This window comes from Desmodus rotundus, chromosome 3, assembly GCF_022682495.2.
Source record: "Desmodus rotundus isolate HL8 chromosome 3, HLdesRot8A.1, whole genome shotgun sequence".
Lineage (NCBI taxonomy): Eukaryota > Metazoa > Chordata > Mammalia > Chiroptera > Phyllostomidae > Desmodus > Desmodus rotundus.
The window spans coordinates 181,822,913-181,837,560 of record NC_071389.1 but is presented as its reverse complement, the minus strand read 5'-3'; the positions used below and the strand labels follow the sequence as shown (position 1 = coordinate 181,837,560).

At 50.6% G+C, this 14,648-nt stretch overlaps 1 protein-coding gene across 1 annotated transcript; it reads left to right on the top strand.

The window, feature by feature from the left end:
- Positions 1 to 9,762: 9,762 nt before the first annotated feature.
- Positions 9,763 to 12,730, top strand: KCNA5 (potassium voltage-gated channel subfamily A member 5). The gene has a single exon (XM_053921898.2). It carries the CDS (start codon positions 10,046 to 10,048, stop codon positions 11,846 to 11,848), a length of 1,803 nt encoding a protein of 600 aa, XP_053777873.1. The 5' UTR covers positions 9,763 to 10,045; the 3' UTR covers positions 11,849 to 12,730.
- The last annotated feature ends 1,918 nt before the right edge of the window (positions 12,731 to 14,648 follow it).

Genomic DNA, 14,648 nt, shown 5'->3' with positions numbered 1-14,648 from the left:
TGATTGGCATTTCTTTAAACATCCAGGTTCATTCTTGTTTGGGGGCCTTTGCACCTGCTGTCCCTCCTGCCTGCAACAGTAACACCTTTGTGTAGCTCCCTTGTTTGGCTCACTGATGTCTCACTGTACAGTGTCCCCTCCTCAGCAGTATCTGTGTCCCTGCAATCAAAGTAGCTCGCTTGAAACTTCCCATTATTTTTAAATTTTATTTATATAAATTTGCTTGTCTTATTTTCCTCCTACTACTTACTGTTCCTTTTTGAGAAAAGGCACAAACAAAATTATTCCAGTAAATAATCTGTGTGTTCAGTATTTACTGAACACCTACTGTCCACCTGAAGTGAACAGTATGATCAGATTGAATAATTTTGCTAGAGGTGAAATGATGACTCAGCAGCAGCCCCGAACAGCAAATTCTGACATTTTGGGACGTATAAGCCTTTGTGGGGAATAACATTAAAGCGTGCAAATATCTATAAACAGGAAAGTAAAATGGCTTCATTGAGCAATTTTTGTAAGAGAGAGAAATATAGTACACTGATCGCCTCAGTGTTGTGGTGGGTTTCCAAAAAGATTAGCGATTATTTCAAGGGTTTGTAATCACTTGTGTGCTCACCTTGCAAAGCCTTGCGTCTCACGTTCCTGCTCGTGGAGAAATCCTATCCGTGACCTTCTCCTTAAACAGAGGGGAACTCGTACACTGGAGCCAAGTGTCCATGAGCAGGAAGTGGAGTTGCATCACAGGTGCACGGGAATGGAGCCACATTTGTCATCTCTGGCTCCAAAAAGGTCATATCCCTAAGACTTATGGAAACACTGGAATTACAGAAGTGGACATGTGGTAGATTGTTCAACAAATGCACTGGGACAGGAATGGCCCTAGAAAACTGTTTCCCGGACTGGAGTCTGGTATTGATCATCGATCCAGCCCTCCTGGCTCAGGCCTCTGGGCCACACATTTCACCTACGTGACTACAACATGAGTGATGTCCCCGGCAGCTGTGGGACATGCGAGCTCTAGGTTACCCACCAGGACATGTCAGGGAGAGAATCCAGGTCCTGGAAAGCGTCCGTCTGGACATCTGTTGTTCGTGCTCGCCCACATCCCTTTTCCTTTCTTCTGTCACAGAATCCTGACCTCTCCTGGGGGTCATGCTTCCCCTACTTTCAACCATGTGGGTCCATGGGTTTGCACCCGCTCTGTAACTCTCAGACTGTCATGTTCTACTGGCTTCTGTGATTGGTCCATGAATGAGTAGGTGACCCAAGACAGGCCAATGAAACTCATGTCCAGGACTGCAGTTGGACATACTGGAAAAGGAGAGTTCCTCATCTGTAAGACTTGGAGGTTGGAGGGTAGGTGCCAGGTGTGGCTGGGAGACACTAAACTTCAGGAGGCAGTCTGAAAGTGAAGTGCTTACAACGGGAAGTGGAGCCAAGAGAAGGAACAGGACAAACTCCTGATTACAGTGTTTAGCACCTGGCTCTAGACCAGCTTGAAGCTAGACTTCCCCTAGACTTTGTAGTTATGTGAACCAATACATTTTCCTAACGTTATTTTTCTGGACCTAGATGGACTTAGGCTTCTTTCACTTGCAACTCAGGTAACAACATCCTTATGAATTTACTGCCTCTCCTCTATAGCAGTGAAATTCACTAATGGTATGTACCAGCTTTTTTGTTAGATGTAACCCTGGTGATGGATTTCTGATTCATAAATATGGGCATGTTATAGACCAGTGGTGCTTGTTAGGACTTATTGGTATAAACTAATAAGAATTGTATCTTAGAAACTTAAACTTGTGCCAAAGTGGATGCATGCATTCCATGAAGCCTCTGCCTGTCCGTTTGAGGGTGGAGGTAGGTCTTCAGATTTCCTGTGTACGGTGGCTCTCCTTGGTGATTCCCGTTACAGAGAGGCCTGCAGATTTGCGGACGTGGCTGCACATAGCCTGGACTGGGAACTCTGAGCCACAATAAAATTGCTAAGAAGTTGTCAATCATTTTTATGTCACTACATAAAATTAACACCCCATAATCTTTTCAAAGCAGTGGAAAGAGGATGAAAAATTATGTTCCAGAAAATCTGCAAGCTCATTTGAAATTTAAATTTTCAGTTATCACAAAAAACTGATTTCACATTAATGAAAAGCTATCTCTTTGCAGGTAGGATTCATAAATTTGTAGTGTTAAGAGTTTCATCTAAGGCAACACAAATTGCTAGAACCAGATGCTCTAACTTGACCTGGGTGGAAGAAACAAAAGTTTACTCATGGAAGAAGCAGCTGGGCATATAAAAGCCACCCACACAAAATAAGCCCTTCTCACAAGTGTCCTGTCATCCAGCAAACCAATATTCAACCAGGGCTAAGAGAGATGCCCACAGGGGCCAGTCTGGGAGGCATCCATAGTTTGAAAACGCATACACAACATGAAAACATGATTTTGCATTGATAAAATGAATAAAACAAATCATCATAGTATTTTTCATAAAGCAAACTACAAGAAACAAAACTCAGTACAATTCTTGGCTCTTAAGTCATGTGAGTTAAAAAAAGACTGAAAATCGGAATCAGCTGCTAACAGGTAGGGGTTGGGAGGGAGATGGAAACGTTCTAGAATCAGATAGCAATGATGGTTGCACAACATTGTGAATACACTAAAAACTACTGAGTTTTATACACTTTGAAATAGTTTACATGGTGGATTTTATGCCTTGTGACTTTTATTTCAATTATTAAAAGAAAGGATTAAGAAACTCAGTTCGAATGTGTTGACAGCAACCCTGCGTCCTCAGCATAAAAGAAAGTGACAGTCCCCCCACTGTAGCTCCTCCTAAAAACAGGTCTGTCTCCTGGGCAAGCACCACATGATCATCCCATCTTTAGGCAACTGGGCTTAACACAGATTGAGTTGAGTCTCTTTCTACAAGCGCCTTACCTGAGGGTAAGAGCAGTGTGGCTTGAGGGTGGACAAGGTCTGGAGTAAAGGTCTGGGAGGGGAGTGGACAGGAAGGGAGGGAGGAGGAGGAACGAAGTGCCACCTCCCGGAGCACGGTGAGACCACTCTGAGGTTGGACAGCAAACAGGGAGGGCTGGAAGGCTGATCTGCCCAGCATATCCTGAGACTGGATTTTAACACTTCTGGCTACCAAATGTTGCCCCACCTGGGGAGGCTGAAGGGATCTAGAGACCGTGAGAACAATAATTCCACATGGGGTTGGGTGGGCGGGGGAGGTGACTGAGCCCTTACCAAAGCTGGAGAATCTAGATTCTGGAGATGCCACCCCTGGGAGCAAGGAGACTCCATCTGCAGGACTAGACGCACTACAATGCCCTGTGTGGCTGTGCCTGGGACCGGGACTGGGACTAACGTTACTTAGACCTCATCTGCCTGGCGTCACTTGTGTAGGGACCACGGAGTTTTCTTCCAGACTTAGCACAGTCGTAAAATTATCCTACATTTGCTTAACGCGTTTAAAATACGTTTTCTCATATATCTGGATACCTAACCTAAATTCATAAATGTATCTTCATGCAGTGGGGGCAGTAATCTAGCTGGAAAAGCCATGAATATAAAATATTCAGTTAATGCTTCCCTTGATTCGGGCACCAAAGCAGAGTGTTGGGAAGTCAAAGCTGCAGCTGTCGTTGAGAAAGGAAAAAATAATTCCGATATCTGCAACCCTAACAACGAAGGAAGCTCTTGGTTCATAATTTCGAAGTTAGAAGGTTTTCATCTTAGCCGAGTGAGTAGCATAGTGAGAGGTGTTGAGGGAGGAAAAGGGGGACATAAGCTAAAGAGACTGAGAAAAATAGTCACAAGGAGTCTATAACGAACCAGGTGGTGGGAAAGGCAGGCCAGAAGGGGAGGCAGGCAGGGACACCCTGCTCACCAGGGCCAGCCCTTCTAGCCCCTGTACATCTGGGTCACTTTCCTTTCTATGTTTGGCCTCCAAAAAATGCCCTGGACCCATTAATGAATTTATTCCTGGATTATATTGAGGGAGGGAAGGAGAAAAGAAGGGAGGGAGCGGAAAAGCCAAGCTCCAGATGTGAGCCCTGATTTGTGAATGGCCTCTCATCTTAATCCCTCCAAACAGGAAATCCTAACAGTCGGCCTGAGGTTCTCTCAGATCTGGGTCAATTCAAGCATAATCCCTCCCTCGCCTTTCACCCTCAGCCTCTTCTCCTGCTTCCATCTCTTAACACAGTAAATGCACCCCCTCTCCCCACACCCCACAAACGCATTTGTTTTGTACGTGTGTTTTGCTTCATTCCCCCTTTGACGCTTCCATCAAACAGGAAAGGAAGGTCATTTCCAGGGCTTCCTTCCCAAGGTGTTGCATTGAGGGACAAGTGGGGAGGGAAGGGCAGGGGGAGGAAGAACAGCTGCTCCCCTCATTAAAATGTTTTCACTACAAGTCTATATGGGGGATGCACCTGGGGAAGAGGGTTAGGTGAGAGAGGGCTTTACCCTTCTGCTGATTAATACTCTATTCCCAATTCTTGCCTGACAACCTAACCTAGTGATCTTATATAATAGTAGTGCACTATAGAATTACATGCTTAGTAATATTCAGTAGTAACACCCAGCCTACCAAGGACCTTGTAATCAAGTTTTCCTCTTAAATTTTTTTTTGTTTTGTTTAAAGGTACTTTGGTGTATTTTAACTACACTGCCTTCTATTTGGCTCTCCCGGGTCCAGCCTAAGAAGTCCTGAGCCCTACCCTGGGACTCCCAACACCTCCACGTTTCCTTACAAAGATGCAGGCCAAGGAATTGTGGGAGGCTGGAGAAAACGTCTCCTAAATCTGGGGGGTGACGGCTTCCCTTGTGGAGGAGATGCTGTGGCAGTTTTCTTCCATCTCCTTTTTTTGATGGAGAGGCGATTCAGGGCGCTGGGGGGAGTTTGACATAAGTGCTTTACCAGAGTGATAACACAGGAACCAGGGAAACAGCTCAGAGTGCGCTTCTCTTCCTTAAGAAACCCCAGTTCTCAGCTGAGCCTGGGCATTGGCTGGTGGAGCCCGGCCAGAGTGCCTGGAGATGCTTCAGAGACGCGGTCCCTCAGCAGAGCCTCGCTTCCCCTTGAAAGGGAGGAGCATTAGTAAAGGTACTGACCGGTTAGTACTTTACTGGTTAGCAGGATGTGGCAGTCCGGGCTACTGCTCTGAACCTCTTGTCACATCCCTGGAGAGGTTCCCGTGTCCATAACCCACCCGGAGGCAGAGGCGCAAAATCGATGTTTGGCACAGTTCCAACAGAATCTTGTTTTTGCCTCCTCCTGTCTTTTAATATTTTACCCAATGGGGGAAGCTTTTCCCTTGACCTAGATGAAGTTTCAGCCAATTTCATGTTTTTTTGGTTTATTCTTATATAATAAACAGAGCTACAGTAACTTGAGGTCTCAAACACTATCTCCATTTAGGAATAAAATTGCACAGTCCAACTATTAAATTGTTTCCATCCACAAAGTGGTTTTAGTCCACGAAGTTGAGGCAGTTTGAGTAGTAATAGCTAATGCAGTGATGCATAAGCTGAAAAAAGGGCCAAAACAGATTTAATTCATCACTTACTCTATAAGGTCATCCAAATGAGTCTTAAAATTTTCTGGTTAGTTCCGACTTCTACAGTCAGTTTGCGTATTAAGCTAATCTCAGAAATCAAGTTTCCCTTCCTTCTCTGCTCCACAGGATGGACATGAGCAAAAGAGAGACAGAGAAAAATAGTCACAATGTGTTAATAATGCAGCAACTTGTCAATGGGGGTGGGAAAGGGAGGTGGGCAATTGCAATCAACACATACTATTGAAATTCACAATATGGATTTGTCTATGTTTGATGTTGTAAGTCAAGTCAGAGATGCGTACAGTGCGGTCTGTGATTTCAAGCTATGTCTGTCTCACTCTGTTCTATCTATCTATCTATCCATCTATCCATCCATCCGTCTATCCATCTATCTACCTACCTACCCATCATCTACAGATAGATAGATAAATGGTGTAGTAGATCATTTATAGATGGGATCAATAGACAGATACATACATACGTATGCATGTAAACACACAAACACACAGATAAAGACATTCCAGTGAGGGTGTAGAAGCTAAAAGATGTAATGAAGAACTTACAAAAAAACATATTGGCACATTTGCTTTATAGAGTCAAAGCAAAGTATCTGAGGATGGCAGAGAGTGGATATTATTACACCGTCTTGCTGGGGAGACCAAGAAACATGAGCTAGCAAGCTCTTCCGGGCCTGGCTTTCCCCCACCTCATCGGCCCAACCTCCCAGAACTCTGCCCCAGCCCTCTGTGTCAACTACCTCAACTTTCTTTTAGTTCCTCAAACCAGCCCTGTCCCTTCCTCCCTAAGGCCTTGAGACATAGTCTTCCATCTGGAATAGGTTGTTTTGCTCATCATCACCTCAGAAAGCTTCCCTGGGTCCTTGATGGGGATAGGCCCCCACTATTCTCACAGTACCCTATATTCTAGGTGGTACCCCTTAAAACCATAATTAAATAACCAATGCAAAATCAGATGCTCAGTCAGTGTCTTTCGCCTTCCCCAGCATGTAACCCCACAGAGGAAATGTGTCTGTCTTGGTCATCAACATAGTCCCAGCACCTTGCCATGCCTTGCACATAGTAGGTATACAATACCTTTTACACAATATTTTTAATAGATTCATAAATGTGGCATTTAAGACTTTTTCTCCTCCTCCTCTTCTCCCTTTCCTCTCCTTTCCAGCCCAACTCTTCTTTCTTTCTGTGCCTTACTTCTCCCAATAAGTCTGGGGTCTGCACACCTCCCACTTCCTCCTGCAGTCTGCTAGGACCAGTCTTGAATTGAGAGAAGACCTCCCTTTGTTCTCCTCTGTCGTTCTCATTCTGGGGGACATAATCTAGGTGCTGCAAATAATTCTTTCAGAGACGTTCTTTGGGGTTTGAAAGGGGTTGCTACTCAAAGTGCGATCTTCAGACGGGAGCATCAGCGACACTGGGGAGTTTGAAGTGCAGTGGAAACCCCGCCCCGGTCAGAGTGACATGCATAGTAAGCAGTGCTTTAAAAGAGTTTATCTCCTGGGATTAGATGGGTGGAGGAGAAAGCAGGTTCGGTCATGTGATGTAGCAGCTGTGTCCTCTTCCAAAGACCAAGAGATGGAGTTAGATGTTCAAGAGGTTTGTTGGGATGTAAGGAAAGATAAAAAGAACCTGCAGAACTCAGCAGGGGAAACCTTGGGACTGTGGTGCTGATCTGACCCCAGTGAAAGGGAAGAGGGGAGGAAGAAGGGTTGGATAGGGAGTGCCTCAGACTGCAGTGTGTTGCTTACAGAGACCCAGCTGACCCAGGGGGAAGATCGGAGCAAAGGCTGCACAGTAGCAGAGTCTGCACTGGGCAGAAGGGGCCCAGTCCCTATAGCCCCGGGGTGCTCAGTCATTGCCAGAGGGCTGCCCAGCGTCCTCTGCATGAAGAGTGCGGCCTCTGCATGAAGCCAAAGCAGAGTCAGAAGGAGGCTGTCAGCTAACTGTGCTCCTTGAAGCTAAAAGTAAGTTCTTCTTTAAGGGAGACCCTAGCTATATACACCCATGGCTGCCACATGTGACATCTGAAGGTAATTTTGCAAAAATCTATGAAAGCAAGCCAAAGTAGATTTAAGAAAATACCCCATTAAAGGAAGCCCAACTTCCACGCTTTCCCAGGACTGTTCATGTTGTACTGATTCTTCAGGGAACAGTCTCCCCAGTGGCCCCTGGAAGACAAGGTCCAGAGAACATTTTCCCTTAGGGAGCCCAGGGAGAGCCCGTGTGACCCAATATGGTGTCCCTGTATTTATAAGACAGTGGCCATGGGTCTCAGGTCACCCTCTGCGGGCTCAGTAAGCCCCAGGCTCCCCAGGGGCAGACCTGATCCCGGCCGGCCACCTCGGAGCCAGAGAAAATAAAAACCCAAACAGCCAGAGCGTGAAGGGCAGAGGTCAGAGGTGTGGTGGAGGAGCAATGCTTCCACACACTCATGTTCACTTTCATGCCCCTGCCTCACTCACGCACACCTACAAGCAGAGCCAATCACACGCTCAAAGTCACACACAATGAAAACATTTACACCTGCCGAGTTCACATCCGCCCTCACGTGCACTTCAAGAACCGCACGCACACGTGCCCCTCCAACCCCGACAGGAGCTAGGAGCTCGGAGCGTCCACATCCTGCTATTTCAACAGACCCTTGTGCACCTGGTTCCAAGTTTCCCAAACATCCCCTGTGTGTACATCACGGACAAGAGGCTGTAACATCCACACACGTAAATCCCCAGCAACACTCAGAAACAAAACTAATCAAGCAGACATTCAAACACACAGCGACTTTACAACTTTACAGTAACTGAAAACCACCCAACATCTGGAACTACCCCACATGCCTTGAAAGAGATTTCCCTTGGCTATAGGTGCCTCCTGAAACCCTGCAGGAGCACGGCCGGCAGATAGCCTAGTACGCCCTCCCAGAAGGACTTAACTGTTTTCTTAGCCATCCCCCTGCCTCCCGCAGGAGGGAACTGGAGCCCTCAGGCCCCGTGTTGGGGGTGGGGCAAGGGAGGGAGCACTTGGATCTGAAAAGAGGGTAACCAAGTCTGTAGAGGAGTAGAATGGAAGCAGCAAGAGCCCGAACTCTGCTAGCTTAGCTTTGAATCCCAGCTCTGCCACCCTCTACCTGCATGACCTTGGGCAAGTGAGTCAATCTCACGGTGCCTCATTTTCCTCATCTATACAATGAGGATGACAACATGATAGTACTCACGAAACAGGCCGCTGTAGGAATATACCAGTACTGAGAACGGGCCTGGTGCATCGAAGAGCAAAGCACTGGTCATTATTCTACGCCTGGGACTTCTCTAGCCCTGGGGCTACACGGCCTCCCTGGTTCTCTCTTCCCAACTGTCCCAGCACAGACCCGCCCCCGCCGTTGCTGGCTCCCTTCCAGGCAGGAGTAGCTCTCACCAGGATCTCTTTCCCCTCCTCCCCTTCCCTGTTCAGGTTTTTGCAGATGGGTTTGTGGAGAGGGCAGGAGGGTTGTGTGTCTGCAAGGATGTGAGACCAGGCAGCAGATATCCAGACTCCTGCAGCGCAGGGTGGCTGGGCCTGCGGGCGGACCGCCGCTGTCTGGACTGGGAAGGGGCTTTCCCGGGGCAGGCGGGGCGCTGCAAGGTTTCAGGCGGTCATCTGTTGGTGGGTTTGTAGGAATTTGGGAAGAGAGATGCTTCTGCATTGGTCTGGAGATCGATAGACCGACCGACCGACCTACCTACCTATCTAATCTTTCAAGGCCCGTAGCCCCGCCAAGCCCCTCCCAGTTTGAAATTTTTCTCAAAGAAGATAGAACCGTTATTTCTCCAAGGCAGAAACGTGAAAAGGACCGTTGTCTCTTCTCTCTTACTCCCACGCAGCACAGCCTCATCCCTTCACCCCACGACAATTCATTTCCCCTTGAGTCCACTCGGCGCTCAGCGGGCTCCCAGGTGAACTGAAATCCAGGGCTATTCTCATCTGGTTGCCCCGGGAGTTCCAGCACTCTCGGTACAACCTGTTCCTCCGTCCTCCCCACTCTCTCCCATCCGCCCTCCCTCGCCTGCTCGGGGCCCCAGCTGTGCCCTCGGAGAGACACCCGCTGCCCGGGTACCGAGAGGGGAGGCAGGAGGCAGGAGGTGGAGCGGTGGGGAGGAGCACGAGGGGCGGGCGGGGCGCTCGGGGTGGAGGCCCAGAGTCGCAGCGCTGCCAGAGAGGGGCGGCTGGAGGCTGCTCTTCTGGAAGGAGGCTCTCGGCTGCTTGGTAACGGGCTGCCAGAACCGAGAGAGCAAGGCAGAGAGCAGGGCAGCGTCTTCTTGACGTCAGGACCCAGCGAGGGGAAGGCGCCAGCAACCCCAGCCGGCCCCACTGAGCGCCCAGCGGAGGGCAGGAGAGGAGCGGGACGCGCGGCACTCGAGGCGTGTGAGTGGGGGGCGGGGCAGTGGGACGACTGGGGCGCAGCATGCCCCCGGCTCCGGGGCCATGGAGATCTCCCTGGTGCCCCTGGAGAACGGCGGGGCCATGACTGTCAGAGGAGATGGCGAGGCCCGGGCAGGCTGTGGCCAAGCCGCAGGGGGAGAGCTCCAGTGCCCCTCGACGGCTGGGCTCAGCGATGGACCCAAAGAACCAGCGCCGAGAAGGTGCGGCGCGCAGAGGGGCGCGGAGCCGGGAGGGCGGCCTGTGCCACCGCTGCCCCAGGAACGGCCGCAGCCTAGACAGCTTCCAGCGCGGGACGAGGAGGCAGAAGGCGACCCCACCCACGGCATGGCGGAGGCCCCGGTGCAGAGCGCGCGGGCCCTTCACCACCAGCGCGTCCTCATCAACATCTCCGGGCTGCGCTTCGAGACGCAGCTGGGCACCCTGGCGCAGTTCCCCAACACCCTCCTGGGGGACCCGGCCAAGCGCCTGCGCTACTTCGACCCCTTGAGAAATGAGTACTTCTTCGACCGCAACCGGCCCAGCTTCGACGGTATCCTTTACTATTACCAGTCGGGGGGGCGGCTGCGGAGGCCGGTCAACGTCTCCCTGGACGTGTTCGCAGATGAGATCCGCTTCTACCAGCTGGGGGACGAGGCCATGCAGCGCTTCCGGGAGGACGAGGGCTTCATTAAAGACGAGGAGAAGCCCCTGCCCCGCAACGAGTTCCAGCGCCAGGTGTGGCTCATCTTTGAATACCCTGAGAGCTCCGGGTCCGCACGGGCCATCGCCATCGTCTCGGTCTTGGTCATCCTCGTCTCTATCATCACATTCTGCTTGGAGACCTTGCCCGAGTTCAGGGATGAACGCGAGCTGCTGCGCCACCCCTCTGCGCCCCAAGCGCCTGCTGGGCCGGCCCGGGGCGACAACGGCAGCGGGGCCGTGGCGCCTCCCTTTGGCCCAACGGTGGCACCTCTCCTGCCTAGGACCCTGGCGGACCCCTTCTTCATCGTGGAGACCACGTGTGTCATCTGGTTCACCTTTGAGCTGCTCGTGCGCTTCTTCGCCTGCCCCAGCAAGGCAGAGTTCTCTCGGAACATCATGAATATCATCGATGTGGTGGCCATCTTCCCCTACTTTATCACCTTGGGCACGGAGCTGGCGGAACCGCCAGGGGGCGGCGGAGGGGGCGGCCAGAATGGACAGCAGGCCATGTCCCTGGCCATCCTCCGAGTGATCCGCCTGGTCCGGGTGTTCCGCATCTTCAAGCTCTCCCGCCACTCCAAGGGGCTGCAGATCCTGGGCAAGACCCTGCAGGCTTCCATGAGGGAGCTGGGCCTGCTCATCTTCTTCCTCTTCATCGGAGTCATCCTCTTTTCTAGTGCTGTCTATTTCGCAGAAGCTGACAACCAGGAGACCCATTTCTCTAGCATCCCGGATGCCTTCTGGTGGGCAGTAGTCACCATGACTACGGTGGGCTATGGGGACATGCGGCCAATCACTGTTGGGGGCAAGATCGTGGGCTCACTGTGTGCCATCGCTGGGGTCCTCACCATCGCCCTGCCGGTGCCCGTCATTGTCTCCAACTTCAACTACTTCTACCACCGCGAGACGGACCACGAGGAGCAGGCAACCCTTAAGGAGGAGCAGGGCAGCCAGAGCCAAGGGACAGGGCCGGACAGCAGAGGCCAGCGGAAGGCCAGCTGGAACAAAGGGTCGTTCTGCAAGGAGTCCCTGGAAAATTCAGAGAGAGTCCCGAGGGACAGCTGCTCCCTAGAGAAGTGTAACCTCAAGGCCAAGAGCAATGTGGACTTGCGGAGGTCCCTGTATGCCCTCTGCCTGGACACCAGCCGGGAGACAGATTTGTAAGGGGGGGATCCAGGCTGACTGGTGGGGACCACAGAAGCTGCTGAACCTGAATATCTACGTTATACCACAGAGTATTTCAAACCCACCCTGCACCCTAAGTCTATCCCTCTTCCTTTCACTCCTTCCCTCCTTCCCTCTCTCCCTGGATCCCCCCATTTTTCCTCTTCTTTCCATGACTTCAAGGGTCGCCTATTTTTAAAAAGTACCACATTCCATGACGCAGGAGCTGTTAAAATGGTGAGCGCTACGAGATGGATGTATTTGTAGCCAGTTTCCTATACTCGGCAGAGGAATAACCCAAACAAAAATGACTTTAAATAGCCCAGATCCCAAGAGATTTTGTAACCCCCCCATCCATGTGTTCCAAACTTGCTTTACATATGATTATATTTGTGTATAGGGGAATATTTTTATGGCTGGTGAGTGAATTTTTGTACTGTAGTTCAGATGAAGATATTTGGGATGTATTTTCAAGACATATGTTGTATTTATGGAAGAGAGAGTTACTGTGATGTTTTTCTGTGAAACTTATGTTAGAGCCAGAGACTCTGGTTACAGTGGCTCTGGTTCCTGCGTCTGTAAGCCTCTCTCTTTTCTGGGATGCGGTATCGGTGCTTTGCATTTAGGCCAAGGAATGTTCTGGAAGAAAGGCAACTCTGACAATTTCTGTGCGCCTTAAACAATTCTTACAACTTTCTTCGAAAAGCATGTTAATGATGTTGGAGGAAGACTTTGGATAATTCCTTCTCTTTATTTTTATCCCAGGAGATAAAATATTACTTGGTTGAGGCAAGTGTTTTTCTATAGCTGATGCTTTTTTTTTTAATTAAAAAAAAAAGTCTGTCTCTTGCTGATTTTGGTTTTGGAGTCAGAGCAAATGGTACCTTGACTGGGGTAGAAAACTTGGAATGCTAATGATTTGATCATCCCCCTCCCCTTTTTTTTTGGCTGGGTCCTCTCTGTGACTTGTAGACAGAGGAGAGAATTCTGTGGGTGACACTGACACTCCTGTGACATGTTGGTGTTAGACCCAGCCATCAGCACGGAGTGGGATGGAGCTAAAGGCAGGGGGTGGTAAGCCCCCCAGTGCCCCCTCACCCCCCCCCCTCACTACTGTGGTCCCAGGCGCTGGACTCCTCTTTGCCTGCAGGTTGTAAGCCTTCCTTACCAGGGCTCCCAGGAGCTCTGAGAAACAGGTCTGAGTCTCAGACGTGAAGCCTCTTCACCAAACAAGGCTCTGGTGTGAAAGTAATGAGGAAAGGAACAGCACCCGTCCTATTGTCCCTGCCACCCGTGCCGTGGCAGAGGGGCATGCACTGCTCTTTGGTGGACAGAGGCAGCCAGAGGCCAAGGGGAAGGGTCTGCTCGTCCGCATCAGAGGCTGGTTTCTGCCTTGTCTGCAGTAATCTCTGAACTCAGAATGAATCCCTCTGCTTCCTCTCCCCTGGATGGTTGTGGAACAACATCACAGCAGGTATAACACTGGCTGCAGTTTCTCTCTAGGATCAGCTTTTGGGGGACGGGGGGAGGGCTCCAAATCCCTGCTCTTGCTTTTTCTGCTGAATTATCCAAAGACTGGTTGTTTTACCTCCTTCCTCACCAGGGCAGGCTGGGGGTCCACAATCACACCTCCCCCACGACAGCATCCGGGTCTCCAGGGGGAGAGGGAGGAGCTGCCAAATTGATGTCCGGGAATTGTGGATTTAAATAAGATGCCAACGCAATAATAAAGCCAGTGCCTGTGACTGGCCGGAGTCATCCCCAGTCAGGAGCTCTGAGCAGCGAGTCTGAGGGGAGTGGGCTTGTGCGGCAGGGCTCTCGTGTTGCATGTCGTTCTGTGCTGGGGCAAAGGAGGAAGAACAGAGACACTTCCCTTACTTATCATTTACAATCTGCCGAAAAGCAGGGCACCTCGCCAAAGCTCAGCTCCACACAGTCTCACCCCCAAGCCCTCTATGGCTTTAAAGCCAATGTGTGGAGTTTAGCACACACCTCGCGATTGGGACCGGGCCGCCTGGCCACAGGCTCAACCCTCCCTTAAAGGCAACAGAGAAGTTACCACCTTGGATAGGAAGGTCAGTTTCTTTAGGCTTAAGCAACAAAGAAAGCATCTTAGATGTGTTCAATGCCTGACAGCCTGCATCTTTAATGCCCAGTAAATGGGTGCAAGGTTATACAAATCCTCACCTGGGATGCAATGGCACAAATGAGTCTCTGTATTTTGTGTAAAAGGAGGGGACACTGCAGAGGAGGTTTACAAAGGGGGTCGGGGTCCCAGAGTTGGGTGTCCCGTCCCCTGCTGCAGCCTCTCATCTCTATGGCCAGTGATGCGGTGTCTGCCCCAGGACACTGGGACAGGCACCCGCAAGGACCGCAAGCCTTTCGTTCTCTCTGTCTCGTCAGTCTGGAGCAGGCTGCCCTGTTTCATCGCAGACTTCACGGCTCACCTCTTCACATGCCTACTAGCAGGCAAGAAACCTGAATGCCAAGGCTCTTATCAGGCCATCTGAGGTAAGGGGCCCCTCCTGTCCTCTCCCAACCTCCCTTTCTCTGCTCTCACTGATTTCCCACCACCTTTACTTCCTGAGGAGATTAGATCAAGTGGCCTCAGCCAAGCTTTCTGTCCAGATGTTGCTCCTTGGCCCCCGCAGCAGGAAACCACCCCCGGGTTTCTAATACACCAGCCTGCTGGAAGCCACAGCATGGAGAGCAGAGCTGTGCTGGGTCCGCGCGCTGCTGTAAAGGCTGCAGAGCATCCTGCCCTCTTTCTTACCACCTGCTTTTTACCTCTGTGATTGCT